Source organism: Ahaetulla prasina, chromosome 1 (assembly GCF_028640845.1).
Source record: "Ahaetulla prasina isolate Xishuangbanna chromosome 1, ASM2864084v1, whole genome shotgun sequence".
Taxonomy (NCBI): Eukaryota; Metazoa; Chordata; class Lepidosauria; order Squamata; family Colubridae; genus Ahaetulla; species Ahaetulla prasina.
The window spans coordinates 292322237-292336897 of record NC_080539.1 but is presented as its reverse complement, the minus strand read 5'-3'; the positions used below and the strand labels follow the sequence as shown (position 1 = coordinate 292336897).

Here is a 14661-nt window from a genome sequence, read left to right as displayed (position 1 = left end):
GATTATAATCAAAAATTTTAATAAAAATAATAAATAAATAAATATCCCAGAGTTTCTGGTCAAAAGACAAAGATCTAATGATAGAAAATTGGTTGCATTTGAGGGAACTTTTTTTTGTTGTCCCTTGTCTCACATGGAACCACATCAAATTGTCATGAAAGCCTAGGGTTCCATGGAACATAGTTTGAAAAATTCTGAGGTAAAACGAATACAACAAGATGAATGGGACAGATATTATTTGAATGTCTTCATAAGAGCTATTATTAATGACTGGAAAAAATTGGAGTCTCCCAGGCATTTGGCATGTCCCAGAGGTCAGCTGATGGGTGTGGTCCCTTTTTGCTGTACTGCTGGGCCAAGCTGGGGTGCTTATGGCTTCTTTCCCTGGCCTCATTGCACTCAAATCACACTACAGTCGCCCCCGCCCCCCATAATTTTTACAGAGTCAGTGCCAGGCCTCCTAGTTACTCCCCCAACCCCCAAGGCCCTCAGTTCCACTTAATTGCATCTGGGGGAGACAAGATGCCATCATAAAGTTATTTCAAGTCACATGGTGACCCACTTAACAACCACAATGGCTTACAAGCAAAATTCCGGGTTCAATTGTGATTGTAAGTCAAGAACAACCTGTAAAGTAAGAAAAATACAGGGTAATTGACATTACATTAAACTTTGGCCATGTTGTGCAGGGGAATTTGCTGGAGAAAGCAATTATGCTTGGAAGAGTTAGTGATAAAGGGAAACCTGACCACCAAAGAACAAGGTGGTTACACACCATCAAAGCTAACACCAGCTAGAACATAGAACAAGTCAAAGAAGTAGTGCAAGATCAGAAAATATGGAGAGACCTGGTGCAGAGAATCGCAAGAGTTGGACACGGCTGAATGGATAACACCATCATCATCATCATCTCTGGAAGGAATGCTCTATTTTTTTTGTGTGCGTTCAAGATATCAAGCTTTGTTCCAAAGAGAACAAATACAATTAAAAAGTGCATTTTATCAGCCCATTGCGAGGTTATGATTTCCTCCCACCCTCTCCAAAAAAACCCAAAGAAACTGAATTTAAGATACAAACCTAAGATACCAATTTCAAGGCCTTCCAAGCCTGCTTTTATTTTGTTGTAAATTGTATCTCGGTTTTCAAAGTCAGCAGCAATTGTTTTTGTTTCCACCTTGAATTTGTCCTCTGAAATAAAGAACGCATACATAACAAGTAACCATGGAGCACTCTGTCTCATTACTATTATACAATAAGGTGAAATGGTAAAACAGCCAAGGTTTTGAAATATATCATTGCAATGAACCTTTTATCAGATTGTTTGCTCATTTAAATTTAAAGGCTTTCAAGAATTTTAAGTTTCTTATTTTGCAATAAAGAAAAGATTTTTCAAAAAAATTAGTTATTATTCTAAAGTACACCAAGCCTCTTTTCTTGAAGGTCTAACAAGTTACTTATTTAATAGTCATTTACAATTATTCTTGTCTAGGCATTCATCACTGACTAGTTTAAAGAAACCTACCTTAAATACTGGATCAGATATTTTCCAGGATAAGTAAGTATAAATCGACAAAAGTATTTCATAGTTTTATTCCTTACTTAATAATAATAAAGCACTAACGACAACCTGGGAGCAAAATAATTATCTGACAGTTAAAAGTTGCTTCCTGATACTTTTTATCAAAAGCAATAGCAATAACACTACACATCATACAAAATAGTAATAGAAATATTATTGTGGACTAGCCATTAGGCAATATCAAATATAGAATATAAAACACGTAATATTAATAAGACCATAGATAACAGAATAAAACAAATTAAATAAAGAATAAGAATAAGAATAAAGAATGCAAATTATACTGTTTCCCCAAAAAGACGACCCACCTTGAAAAGAAGCTCTATCATGTTTTTGAATGCATACAATCAAATTAAGCCCCACCTACAAAATTAGCCCTAATTAAGATCCCACCCACCCCGGGGTGCAAGGGATGGGGTGAGGCACACAGGGAAAAAATAAGCTAGGGTGGGGATGGGGGTGGAGCTGCCCTTCTTACTAGGCCTCGCACACCCAGACACCTGCCTCGCCGCTTTCTGCAGTTGCTTGCCGCCACTCACACACATCACCATGGCCTCCGTTTCGCCTTCAGATGCCTGCCGGCATCTGTTATCTGCAGCCCCTAACTGAGCTCCGGATCGGTCTGGAGCTCTATTATCAGCTGCAGAGGGCTTTCTGGAAGAAGGCATCTGCAGCCAATAACAACTCTGTTTTTGGCTGCAGATGCCTTCCTGCAGGAATCTAAAGGCGAAATGGAGGCCAGAGCAATGCATGCAAGTGGTGGCAAGCGGCCACAGAAGTGGGTCAGCAGCAGGTTACTGCTGGGCAGGGCTGTCGGTGCCACTGCCAGGAGTCAATAATTAGAATTTTCCAAAAAGAAGGCCTAGCCATTTTTTCGGGGGTCACAAGAGAATAAGACCCAGCCTTCTTTTTGGAGAAACACAGTATTTCTGTAATATCCCTAAAACCCCTAAAAATCAGATATGTAGATCTCAACTGAACTGATTTGTTCAAATAAAGGGCCATATGATATGTAATTTTTGAATTCTGACTACATATGAAATATGTTCTTTTTACTTAAGGATCCAATAGGGATGTGTCCAGTTGCACAAATCTTACTTGAATAAATACCATCCAAAGATATTTGCACATTTCTGGGTTTAAATAACTTGGCAATTTGGAAGGTAAAGTTTGTTGTGTCTCATCAATTTCAATGTGCCAATATTGAAGGTGGGTATATCTTTATGTATGTCTATAGCCAAGATTCTTTGTGTAACAATCATTTTAGCTAGTTTTCCAATTATACAAGAGCTAGGGAGACCATAGCTCTTATCATAATTTGTCAGTTGTACAATCCAAGAGATCGTGAAATGAAATTTTGCCTGTTCTAACAGACACAATTTTGGAAGTTTCTATAGTATTATTTTTGCACCAATAATTTTATGCCCTCATTAGACAAAGAATGAATTGTATAAATCCCTCCATTTAGCTTTGATTGCAGCAACTAAAGTTCTTTTATTCACACCAAAATACTTCTTAGATGCTGTGCTTATTCTAGTGGTCATATATATTTTAAGTCCCAAACCTTTGCTCCATATAAGAGAATGGGGGCAACTTTGGCCTTATATATTTTAATAATTGGAGCTAAGGAACCTGGACAGCTGTGGTTAACTTACTTGACTTTTATATTTTGTTCTGTTACAAAGCTGAATGCCATGCCTAGTTACAAGCACTAGAAAAACATATGGCTGACTCAATGATAGTGGCAATGGAATACCAAGTTGGGGACAGATCACCCCAGAGAAAATTCATCTATGGGGTTGTTAAGAGTCAATTTCATGGTTCATCATCATCATCACTATTGCATAGATTGATCAAATATTTCATATTCTAGTTGAATTTGGATATTAAGATTTTCTGTGCTCTATTTTGTTTGTCCCTGCTATCCTAGTAAGTTAACAAGCTCTTTTGTGGGCAGACCATACCTTATCAAGTGATTTGTTTTAGTTTTCTCCTAATCACTGCAACCTTCAGCAAGAAGATTCAATGAATCTCCTTACTAGGCATTCACCAGTATTGCACTGGGTTCTACAATGTGTGATATTTTATTAATATTCTACTGATAACATATGGATTAATAAAGAGTATAAGTATTTATGGCAGTTCATCTTTGTCAATATCCCTTAAAATCTTGGATTATTTTCACCAGCAATGAAAATCCACCGAGCTTTTATAATAAAGAGATGTGATCTAGAAATAATGCTCATTGATAAGATGTCTCTGCTAAAACTCTGACCACAGGATTTCAAAGCAGAGCAGATGTAGCTAAAAATAGCAGCACTCCACCTCACTCTAGAGATGTTCAACCTGTTGTATTTTTTTTCCTGATGTGATCACAAGATTGCTACTGCAGTAGGAACTATTTACGTCATTATTTTGCATAGCAGCATGTCCCTGGGGACTTGAAAATAATGCACTTGTTTCCAAAAGATGAAATACAAAATGAACGTTTGTATCTTGCTGTAAGGGCTATTTATTTAAGGGGTAGAGATGGAGAAAAAAGTAACTGAAAACAATTGATAATTTCCCATGATTAGATAAACAATGGACAAGCAAAATAAGTGTGCACCATGTGGTTTGGCCCCAAGGTACAAGGTGACTAATTGGGCAAATGTGGAAATCTGCAAACATTTGTAAAGACAGAAGGGAAGGGAAAGACTAAGCTCTGGCCTCCTCAAATACAGTATTTACCAATCTAACAAGAACACAATCAAGATATATAGATCTGCTTGCCACTTGACATATTTCTTTTAAATAAATGAACACAGAAGATGGTTTTAATTACAGAGATACAATTTGGTGCCTAACTATGATTCAGTGTGTTAAAGGCTATCAGCAGAATGCACTTTATGTGCTATTTATGGAACATAAATGAAGACTAAATATTTCATGTATTACTTATATTAATACTAACTTGTTTCTAGCCTTTCTGCTCAATTTGTCCTATAAGATGGATTACAACAAATAAAGAACAAACTTAAAACAAAAAATTAAAGACCTGTTAAACCTAGTACAGACATGTTTTTAAAATTTAAAATCTAATCTAGGAAACCAAGTGAGTCTGTATTTTTATTAAGAAATCAACAAGCTGTATTTAGATATTTAACAATATTATTCCCCTAGTTTAGAAGCTCTATTATGTAGCCTTATTAATAGCTCTATTATTAGCAGTATGGCCATGTCCTATGAGTAGCACCAGTGGTGAAATCCAATTTTTTTTTACTACCGGTTCTGTGGGCATGGCTTGATGGGCATGGTGTGGCTTGGTGGGCATGGCAGGGGAAGGATACTGCAAAATCTCCATTCCCACCCCACTCTGGGGCCAGCCAGAGGTGGTATTTGGCGGTTCTCTGAACTGCTCAAAATTTCTGCTACCGGTTCTCCAGAACCTGCTGGATTTCACCCGAGTAGCACCCTATATCATTGCCTACGTCACCTTCCATTTTAACACAGATGGCAAAGTGCATGTGGGGATGGCCAAAGCAAAGATGGCAAGACACAATGAATGCAGACATGAACATTGCCCAGTTTGACCCAGATGCTGCATTTGATTTTGCAAGATGGCGTTCGTTGATTTGAAAAACAGACCCTGCATCTGCAGGAATACTGCTAGGAAGGTGATGATTCCTTAGTTTAGTAATCCTATAGCAAGACAAACATCTCACCAATTTATTGTAATTAGGGATGTGCAAGGTTCTGATCTAAAAGTCATGCTATAATATTGTGCAAATACAATTAAAACTTTCCAAATCATGTAACTAACATTTTTAGCTCACTCTTCAGACAAAAATCATCTACTCTGGTTGATGGGTGATGATTTATGAATGTATTTTACTAACATGGTCACCAATCTTAAAAAAACACACCTCTATGTTACTTATAACAAGAAAAGCCAAAAGACAACACAACCAAAATTTTTTCTAATATATTCAGCAAAACCATCGCTGAGCCTGAAGCATACCCTAAAAATTGCAGTTGTGGGAAGAGTCAGTTCTTATGGTCTTCTGGAAAGCTACAAAGGCAGGGGCCAGCTGGATCTCAAGAAAGGGATTCCCCACAGAGTTGGGACTGCTATGGAAAGTCCTGCAAATAACCTGATCATGCCAGGTTAGCAAGTCATTAAATAGCAAAATTGAAGAACAGTAATGATGACAGTTTGATTATTCTTCTCTTCATAGAGCAAACTCTGAGGAGAGCAGCAGTAATATGTGACTATGACTGACTAATTATTCTTAGTTAAGGACTATAAACTATTTTTGTATTTCTCATGTTATCTGCAATTAAATGGCCAAACTACCACCAATCAGATATTTTACATGATGTATATGTGTACATATGTATTTCTAAATGTTCTATTAATACCAGCAAAGTATTGATGTACTGCCTTACTAGCTTTTCATTCACAGCAAGGTTTGTAGGTAGATTTTTAATCATTAAGAATGCTCCAACACTGGAAATTTTTAAGAAAATGTTGGATAACCATCTGACTGAGATGGTGTAGGGTTTCCTGCCTGGGCAGGGGGTTGGACTAGAAGGCCTCCAAGGTCCCTTCCAACTCTGTTGTTATATTATATTATAAGAAGAATCTCCTTTCTGTCTACATCTTTGTTGTTAAATATCACTATAAAACCCAGAAAGCAGTCTGCCTGGAGAAGCCTGCCTTCTAACATTTGTATAACTGCCAATCTAAAACCACCTCCAGATGGCCTACAGCCAATAAAACAATATTTATAATCTTAAAACCACAATTAACAATTCAACATTGAAATCTGATTTTTAAAAAATCACAATGTATGAACAGATCATTTGGATCACAACTAATAAAAATTAAAAAAGAAAGCACTACATAATAGTTTATATTTGTAGTTTGAAGATAGTTCTATAATTCAAGATTAAGGTCACAGAGACTATCCAAGGGGAAACTTCTGTGACACATTAGAATTAGCTGAATCCAGAAGTGTGCTCAATAGAATTCCTATAGTAGTTTTTTCTTATCATTTTCCCACCCCCTCTGGTTCCCATCAAGTCCCCACCTGTGACTTTAGGAACAGACTGGAGGGAGTTCAGAAAAACTCATTACCTATTTCCTCCTATAGGGAACATTTACAGGACCCTGATTTCTTCTACAAATGAAAACAAGTTCATGGATGGGTAAACCCCAATACGATCAAATATGTGTAAGTTGTATTCAATCATCTATTTACTTATGTTTCAGCATTTGTTTAAATCAGCAAAGCAAAAGCTACTCTATATTTTCTGTGGACAATATTTTGCACCAAATTACTGCAGTATGGAATACTACCTTACTTTTAGGTAGTCTTAGTGTCTTGATCATAAAGGCAACTCTAGGCAGATGGTGGCAGATAAATCAACACAAAAGCAAAGCCATAAAGTAATGTGGAATCAAACAAACCACTTGTCTTTTAGCAAACAAAATCACTGGCAACTTGAACTTTTTACTTTTTACTTCTTTTTACTTCTTCAGTGTTCTTCTATTAAGAGTAATTTATCTGAGTGATTTACCTATTTGAATTTATCTTTATAAAAAACTTTGTTGAACAGTCTTTAATAACCACATACCCTTCCTACATATACACATACCTTACTGCCTTGTCTGCATACCCATATGAGTCACATTACAATATCAATACAACACATTTGATTTCTGGCTCTAAATATAAAAAAACCCACTCCAATTTCCACAGGTATACTCTATCCAAATTCTGCATTACAACTGCACAAAATTTACGGAACGTATCTTGGAGCAAAACAACTGGAATGTCTTACGAATATCTTAGACCAGTGATTCCCAAACATAGATAAGCTACCCAAAATTGCATAAAAATGGTTTTTCTTTGGGTAATGACACACAAACCCATTATCCAAACACAAAGGGGACATTCAAGTAAGGATTTTCTGATAAGTGGGGGAAAAGGACTTTCTGGTAAGCAGTTTGGGTAATAAAAGAAAAAGTTTAGGAGGCATCGCCTTAGACTTTACTGCACTGGAAAAACAGATCTGTTTGGGGTTTTTAAACCAACTTCTTCCATGTGAAGTATTTGTCTTTCCTTGTGGAAATATCAAGCTTAGTTAACCTTATACTGCCTTGAAGTATTTTTCCTCCTAGCCTTTTATACCATTGGCATATTTTTCTTCTGTAAGCAAAAATTGGATTCCAGGAATTGTTTAAAAATACACAGAAAACATAATGCCCAGGATATGATGGAATTGAAAAGTAGGGAACCATTTTTTAATTATTGATATTACAATATGTTTAATTTATACCACTAGATTGTGGTTTGTACAGTATTGTTCTACTGTTGGCAAACTGCCAGCTAGGCTCGAAGCAAGAGTCAAGCGGGGGCCCACCCTGGAATAGCTGTACAGCTGCAACCAGCATAAGCTTGACCTCCCCCAAGATCCATGGAGCTTTATCTGGTCTTTCTCAGGGGAACACAATCAATCTGGGGGGATTCTTATAACATAGGTAAAAGACAATATATTTGCTCACTTAAGCTATTTATGAGTGGCTCTGGTTGCTTGCGCCTGACACCTACCCTTTGAAATCACCGGTGGTAATGAGAAGGCTGGGGAATTTTGTTCTGCCACTAAAATGACATAAAATATGTTCAATGACACCCAAGATGATCTGGTAGTAAGGGAGCCTTCTGCTTGGAAAACAGAAGATGTTTTTATAATCAATGTTTTATCAATATAAGGAGGGGAAGGGGGTAAATCCCCTATCTTTTCAACTATTGCAAAAGAGCTGCAGGAAACATGAATCTTATTAAAGAACCTTTCATACACTTGAATGATCTAGCACGAGGAAGATTATATTCATTTTAAACTTCTTCCACAAGGTTGTCATGATGCTGCTCATGTCTGAGTGTGTTCCTCATGCTTATGATAATGAGGGCTATTTTTAGCCTTGTTGAAAGGCAGACACCTGCCCAGAGGTTCCTGTATGAATTGTACCGCATACACACTCTTGTGGATAGCTAAGCTTTGTTTTGAACCTTGGATGCATATGGTGATTTTAGTAATCTGTTTAACTTTTTTTAGTAATAGCTAATTTATGAAGTTGCATCTAGAAAGAGTTTTGACATAAAAACTCTGATAATTCAGAGATATTGTGCACAGGAAAGCCAACTACTCTAAATCAAGTACAAATAGTGTTATATAGCTCTTTCAGCTGTAAATGCACTATTTTGCAGTTCTTCCAGATTCTATGGACGTCCAGATAATCATGTCGAAAAGTATCTCATTGTTTTTGAAATCATTTTAGGCTGATTCTGTCTTTGTCAGAAAAGCGATCTTGCTTCTTATCCATATACTTGTGCAAACCTATATTTCCCAAATGTGTTGGACTTTAACTCCTCTAGCTTTAACTGATATTGCCATGAGAAGAATGAAGCGGAATCCAAACTAGCTAACTATAAAAAGCTTTATGTGGGGCTACCTGTGAGCAGTGGTGGGTTTCAAAATTTTTTACTAACGGTTCTGTGTGGCGTGGTAGGTGTGGCATGGCTTAGTGGGCGTGGCAGGGGGAGGATACTGTAAAATCTCCATTCCCTCCCCACTCCAGGGGAAGGTTACTGCAAAAATCCCCATTTCCTCCCGATCAGCTAGGAATAGGGAGGCAGAGAATAGATGGAGTGGGGCCAGTCAGAATTTTTGACTGGTTCTCCGAACTTCTCAAAATTTCTGCTACCGGTTCTCCAGAACTGGTCAGAACCTGCTGAAACCCACCTCTGCCTGTGACAAATGTAACCAAATACCAAATACCATTTTATTTACACTTTACTTCTTCTCCTCCATACAGAATTTAAGACAGCACAGAAATATCACTGTAAAAAAACAAAATTTAGACAATCACTTCAATTCAAATACAGGTAGTCCTAGACTACCTACCTACCTACAACACTTCCTTTAGTGACTGTTCAAAGTTACAACATCACTGAAAAAATGGATTTATGACAGTTTTTCACACTTATGACCATTGTACATATCACATGATTTACATTTGGATACTTGACAACTGACTCACATTTATGACAGTCTCAGTGTTCCAGAGTCATGTGATCATCTTTTGCAACCCTTTGACAAGCAAAGTCAAGGGGGAAGCCAGATTAATTTAACAATTGTGTTACTAATTTAACTAACTGCAGTGATTCACTAACAAACGTGGCAAGAAAAGTCATAAAATGGGGCAAAACTCACTTAACAAATTTCTCACTTAACAACATAAATTTTGGGCTCAATTGTGGTCGTAAGTTGAGGACTACATGTAAATAAAAATTGGTAAATAAAAATGGAACATACTACAGGTAATCCTAAACTTATAGCTGGACACTGAACGACCATTAGAAGTTATGACAAATCTCCTCAGAAGTACTTACAACTCATTTTCAAAGTTACGATGGCCACCCATGTTCATGTGATCGCATTCAGAGTACTTGGCAGAACTTTACAGCTGTTTGTGGTGTCACATGACCATGATTTTCAACTTTTTTTACAGGTTTCTGGCATTTACTTCTGGTTGTTGGCAAAAAGTGTCCAATAGGGAAAATGGATTTGCTTAACGACTGGCACACGAAATGTAAAGAAATTAATCTGGCCATGTGATACCTTGACTGCCAATCATAATTCCAAGGTCAATTATTGTTGTTCAGTCAAGAACTATCTGTATTAGGTATATTTGCCACCTTGAGTTATCTATAAAGATGATAAAGGCAAAACAAAAGAAATCTTAAATAAATGTAAACATCACCCAGACTGCCTGAATCATGGCACAGTCTGCTTGGGACCACTTCACTGTAGGAGAAAAAAGACTACTGGGGTACAATATATTTCTGTCTCTGATGCCCTTAACTTAGCCATCACCTGTTGTGACCCAGACCCAAGTAGGTAGCAACAAACACAGTCTGTGATAAAATAAACTTTATTCGAACAGCTGGGAATTACTCCATTCCCAGCGTCGAATAACTCAAAATAAAACAAAGGCCTCACAAACACACATTCTTTGGTTATCACGAACCTGAGTCCAATTAGGCAAACTGCCAAGGCCCTTTCTGATAAGTGTCCAGAAATCAGAGCAGAGAACAGAGCAAAGAACACAGATGCAATGTTGTTTTCCGGCAAACTGAAACACCGGTGCTGGTCTTATTTTAAGCCTTATGGGAGAGGCCAATTATCTCTTGGCCCTACTCCTGAGTTGCCCTCTCTGCTTGAGCTGCCCTTGCCTTTTGGCAGCTCTTCTCATGCGAGCATTAGGAACAGGCTCCTCCAGTTCCTCTTCCTCACTAATCTCAGACTCTGGAGGCTCTAGAGTCCGTACCGCAGCCTCATCACTGACCAATTCTGTTGCCAGCTCCATAGGCTGCTGACAGACCACAATATCACCATCATCTGAGGGAGGAACCTCTGTGATGTGACCAGCAGGGAGGAAGCTACCACAAAAGAACTACCTAACCCAGACTGCACCTTTGCTCTCTTGCCCCACCCTTCCTGCCTATGACTGGTAAATAACTAACTCCTGCCTTTTAGCCAAAAGAGATAGAGGTAGCTCTTTCTTGTCAGCTCCATCTTGTGGTGACAAAGAATTGATTTCATAAAAGCTAAATATGGTCATGCATCAGAGGTGGGTTTCAGCAGGTTCTGACCAGTTCTGGAGAACCAGTAGAGGGAATTTTGAGTAGTTCAGAGAACCGGTAGTAAACATTCTGACTGGCCCCACCCCCATCTATTCTCTGCCTCCCAAGTCTCAGCTGATTGGGAGGAAATGGGAATTTTGCAGTATCCTTCTCCTGGAGTGGGGTGGGAATGGAGATTTTACAGTATCCTTCCCCTGCCATACCCACCAAGCCATGCCACGCCCACCAAACCACACCCACAGAACTGGTAGTAAAAAAATTTGAAACCCACCACTGTGATGCATGATTAGTACTTGGACAGAAGACCACAAGAAAATCCAGTGTCTGAAACAAAGGAATGCTGAAATAAAGCAATAGCAAAATAATTCTGTTTTTAGGAAAACTATATGAACATTCTCTTGAAATCACTAGGAGTCAAATTCAGAAGGTTTTTTTTTTAATTGATCAAGAAAAACCAAGAAAAATACTCACCTATTTCACTGGCAGTTTTATCCAGTTTTTCTTGAGATCTGCTGATAAGAACCACTTTCATTCCTCTTTTTGCTAACTGAGAAAATAAAAAACAAAAACAAAAAGATTAATTACAATTCTGTACAAGCTAAGAATCATTATTAAAAATTGCAAGTGTGGGGTTGAATCCAAAGATTCTGCCAGAAGAAAACTTTAGTACCCACCTAATTCCAAATAAGTGTCTCAAATTAAAAAAAGGCATTTTATACACAAATAGTCTTTGACTTATAACGAATTGCTTAGCAACCGTTTAAAATTATGACATACCCGCAAAAAGGGGCTTAGGCAAAACAACGAAGGACCAGCCTGCGGTGCCTCTGCCAGCAAAAACGGGCTCCCAATCTCCGTTTTCGGCTGGGATGGCCTCCTGCAACCCCTCTGCCAGCAAAAACGGAGCTCGGGAGGGCCGCATGCTAAGCAACACCTTACTGAAATGGATTCTCCTATTTTAAAAAATTGAAAGAGGTTTAGGTATATGAAACACAGGAATTTCTGTTTTGGAGATTGTTATTTTTTATAGAAGTAGGTAAAAGTTTAGCTAGAAAATTGTGTCAATGTTTTTAATTTCTTTTTACACTGAATGCAGCTGAAACAAACCTAGGGTTCTTCTCTACACAATCTAGAAAATGGAGTTTCATCTTATCCGTTTATTCAGGTTTATGATACAAAATCTAAACATAACTTTCAACCCCTCAGCAAAGTTCAGAACTCCAGATTCATCAAAAGAAAACTGCTATGTCAGGAATATGTCTATAAGGATATTGGAAGGGGCGCAAGCCCTAGAGACAGTTAGCAATGCTTAATAAGTTTCATAACCACATTCAAATGGACACATGGAGTGGGCAGACAGAGAATAAGCAATTTTTTTACTGGACTTGATATTGCTGGGATGTGATATGAATAAAAACCTCTAACGTTTACCAGAGAATGGGAAACAGCAAGGATGGAATAAAGGCACCTTTGCAGCTTGCCAGTCTAGAGAGTGGCAGTAGACATCCAGGAGGGTTTGTCAACTTCAACCACTCTGGAGAAAGCAATATGTACTGTGGACTACGCCATCACCCTATTTTTTTGAAAAAAAATCTGAAAGCCCAATGTTTCCTCAGGTCGTTGGGAAGCACTTTTCATAATTGTATATGTTAGCAGAACATTTTCTTCCAGAACACACACTGCTTCCCTCACTACCCATTTTTTGGTTTTATTGATTTGAAAGTTCTACACATCCTGGACTCATTTGGAGTTAGGCAAGCTTTTAGATTAAATTGATGAATGGGTGGAGGTTAATCTGGATTAATGCAAAGTGGTAAATCAAGTCTTGATTGAGTTGTTTGCCAGGATAGGATAGCTGTTGGAATCATGATAGATATAGCAATTACTTTTTTGTAAAGGGCAATGGAGAAGTTACAAGCCATCCATCCACGGTATGGAATATTCTCATTTCAGACCTTACCTTCTTCAAACAATTAGCTTAATTGAGAAGTTAAATGAAACATTTGGTGCCAAGAAAAATCCAGTAACTAGAGTTTGATAGTGCTATATTTTTTGTTTTTCTTTAGTTGGGATTTTTTCAAATCTATGTATGGCAGAAATGTCTGAAGGCCACTGGAACTGATGCATTATCAGGTGAGAAAGAAGACATAAGCAGACTGGACTTTTTAAAGCACTATAGGAATTGGTATAATTGGAGATTTTTATCTTGCAACTATGGAAAACTTCACTTGCCCTATGAGAATTTACTCTCTGTATTCTATAATGAGCTTAGTTACAAGTATAAAATAAGTTACTACTATTAAAATGGGCGTTGGCTTACCTAATATGCCCCTTCTAGGAGAGGGGGAAACGGCGGTCGGGTCTGGAGGAAATCCTCTTGCTTGCCGTAGGACCGCAGAAATTTTAGCAAGCCCCGCCTCTAGTAGCCTCTTCCAGCTTTTCGGCGAGGACATGGATGCAGACTGACGTGTCATGTTGAAATGAGAAAGAATTAGTGCTCTCCCACCCCGAAGGCCCCCCCATGTCGGCCGGTCATGAAAGGGTGGGGCTGACTGCCGTTTCCCCCTCTCCTAGAAGGGGTGTATCAGGTAAGCCAATGCCCATTCTCAATGTCGGGGGAAACGGCGGTCAGGTCTGGGACATACCAAAGCCTGATGTCCTTACGGGTGGGAGAAGGCTGACAAGACTAATCCGAATCCTCGAGTATCGCCTGAAGGACCCTTCTTCCAAAGGCTGCATCAGATGACGCGTATGTGTCCAGCCGGTAGTGTCGAATGAAAGCCGTCGGGTTGGACCAGGCTGCAGCCCTACAAATTTCTTCCAGAGAAGCCTGGGTGGCCCAAGCAACCGATGTGGAGGCGCTCCTAGTGGAGTACACCATAATATGTCGAGGAGTCGGAAGGGACTGACCTTTATAGGCCTTGACTATTGTAGATCTGATCCATCTGGGCAGGACCAATTTGCTAACCCTCGCCCCCATAGATCAGGTTGGAATGATATGAATAGGGCTTTGGTCTTTCGTATCGACTGTGTACGGTGTATGTAAATCTTTAAGGCACAGCGGACGTCTAGGGTATGCCAAATGAATTCTTGTGGGCGCTGAGGGTTCGGGCAAAAGTTCGGCAGAATGAGTTCTTGCATGCGATGGAAAACCGTATTAACTTTGGTGAGGAAAGATGGGTCCAAGCATAAGACCACCCTGTCTCGATGAAATATACACAGATCTCATCGAATAGACAGTGCTGTAAGTTCTCACACTCTGCGAGCCGATGTAATGGCTATCTGGAAGGAAACTTTGAAAGAGAGGAACCAGAGTGAAGCTTCCCTCAACCGTTCGAACGGGGCCCGGGTCAAGGCAGACAGAACTTTGTGTAAACTCCATGATGGAAA

The 14661-nt window shown here is 38.7% G+C and overlaps 1 protein-coding gene across 1 annotated transcript in view; it reads right to left on the bottom strand.

Annotated features, from left to right (window-relative positions):
- HSD17B12 (hydroxysteroid 17-beta dehydrogenase 12) overlaps positions 1–14661 on the bottom strand; it is a 62953-nt gene that overhangs the window by 18361 nt on the left and 29931 nt on the right. Inside the window, exons 3-4 of the mRNA XM_058161701.1 lie at positions 11743–11818; positions 1078–1188 (exon numbers count right to left, since the gene is read on the bottom strand). Coding sequence (XP_058017684.1) covers positions 1078–1188; positions 11743–11818 — 187 coding nt within the window. The remainder of the gene's footprint in view (positions 1–1077; positions 1189–11742; positions 11819–14661) is intronic.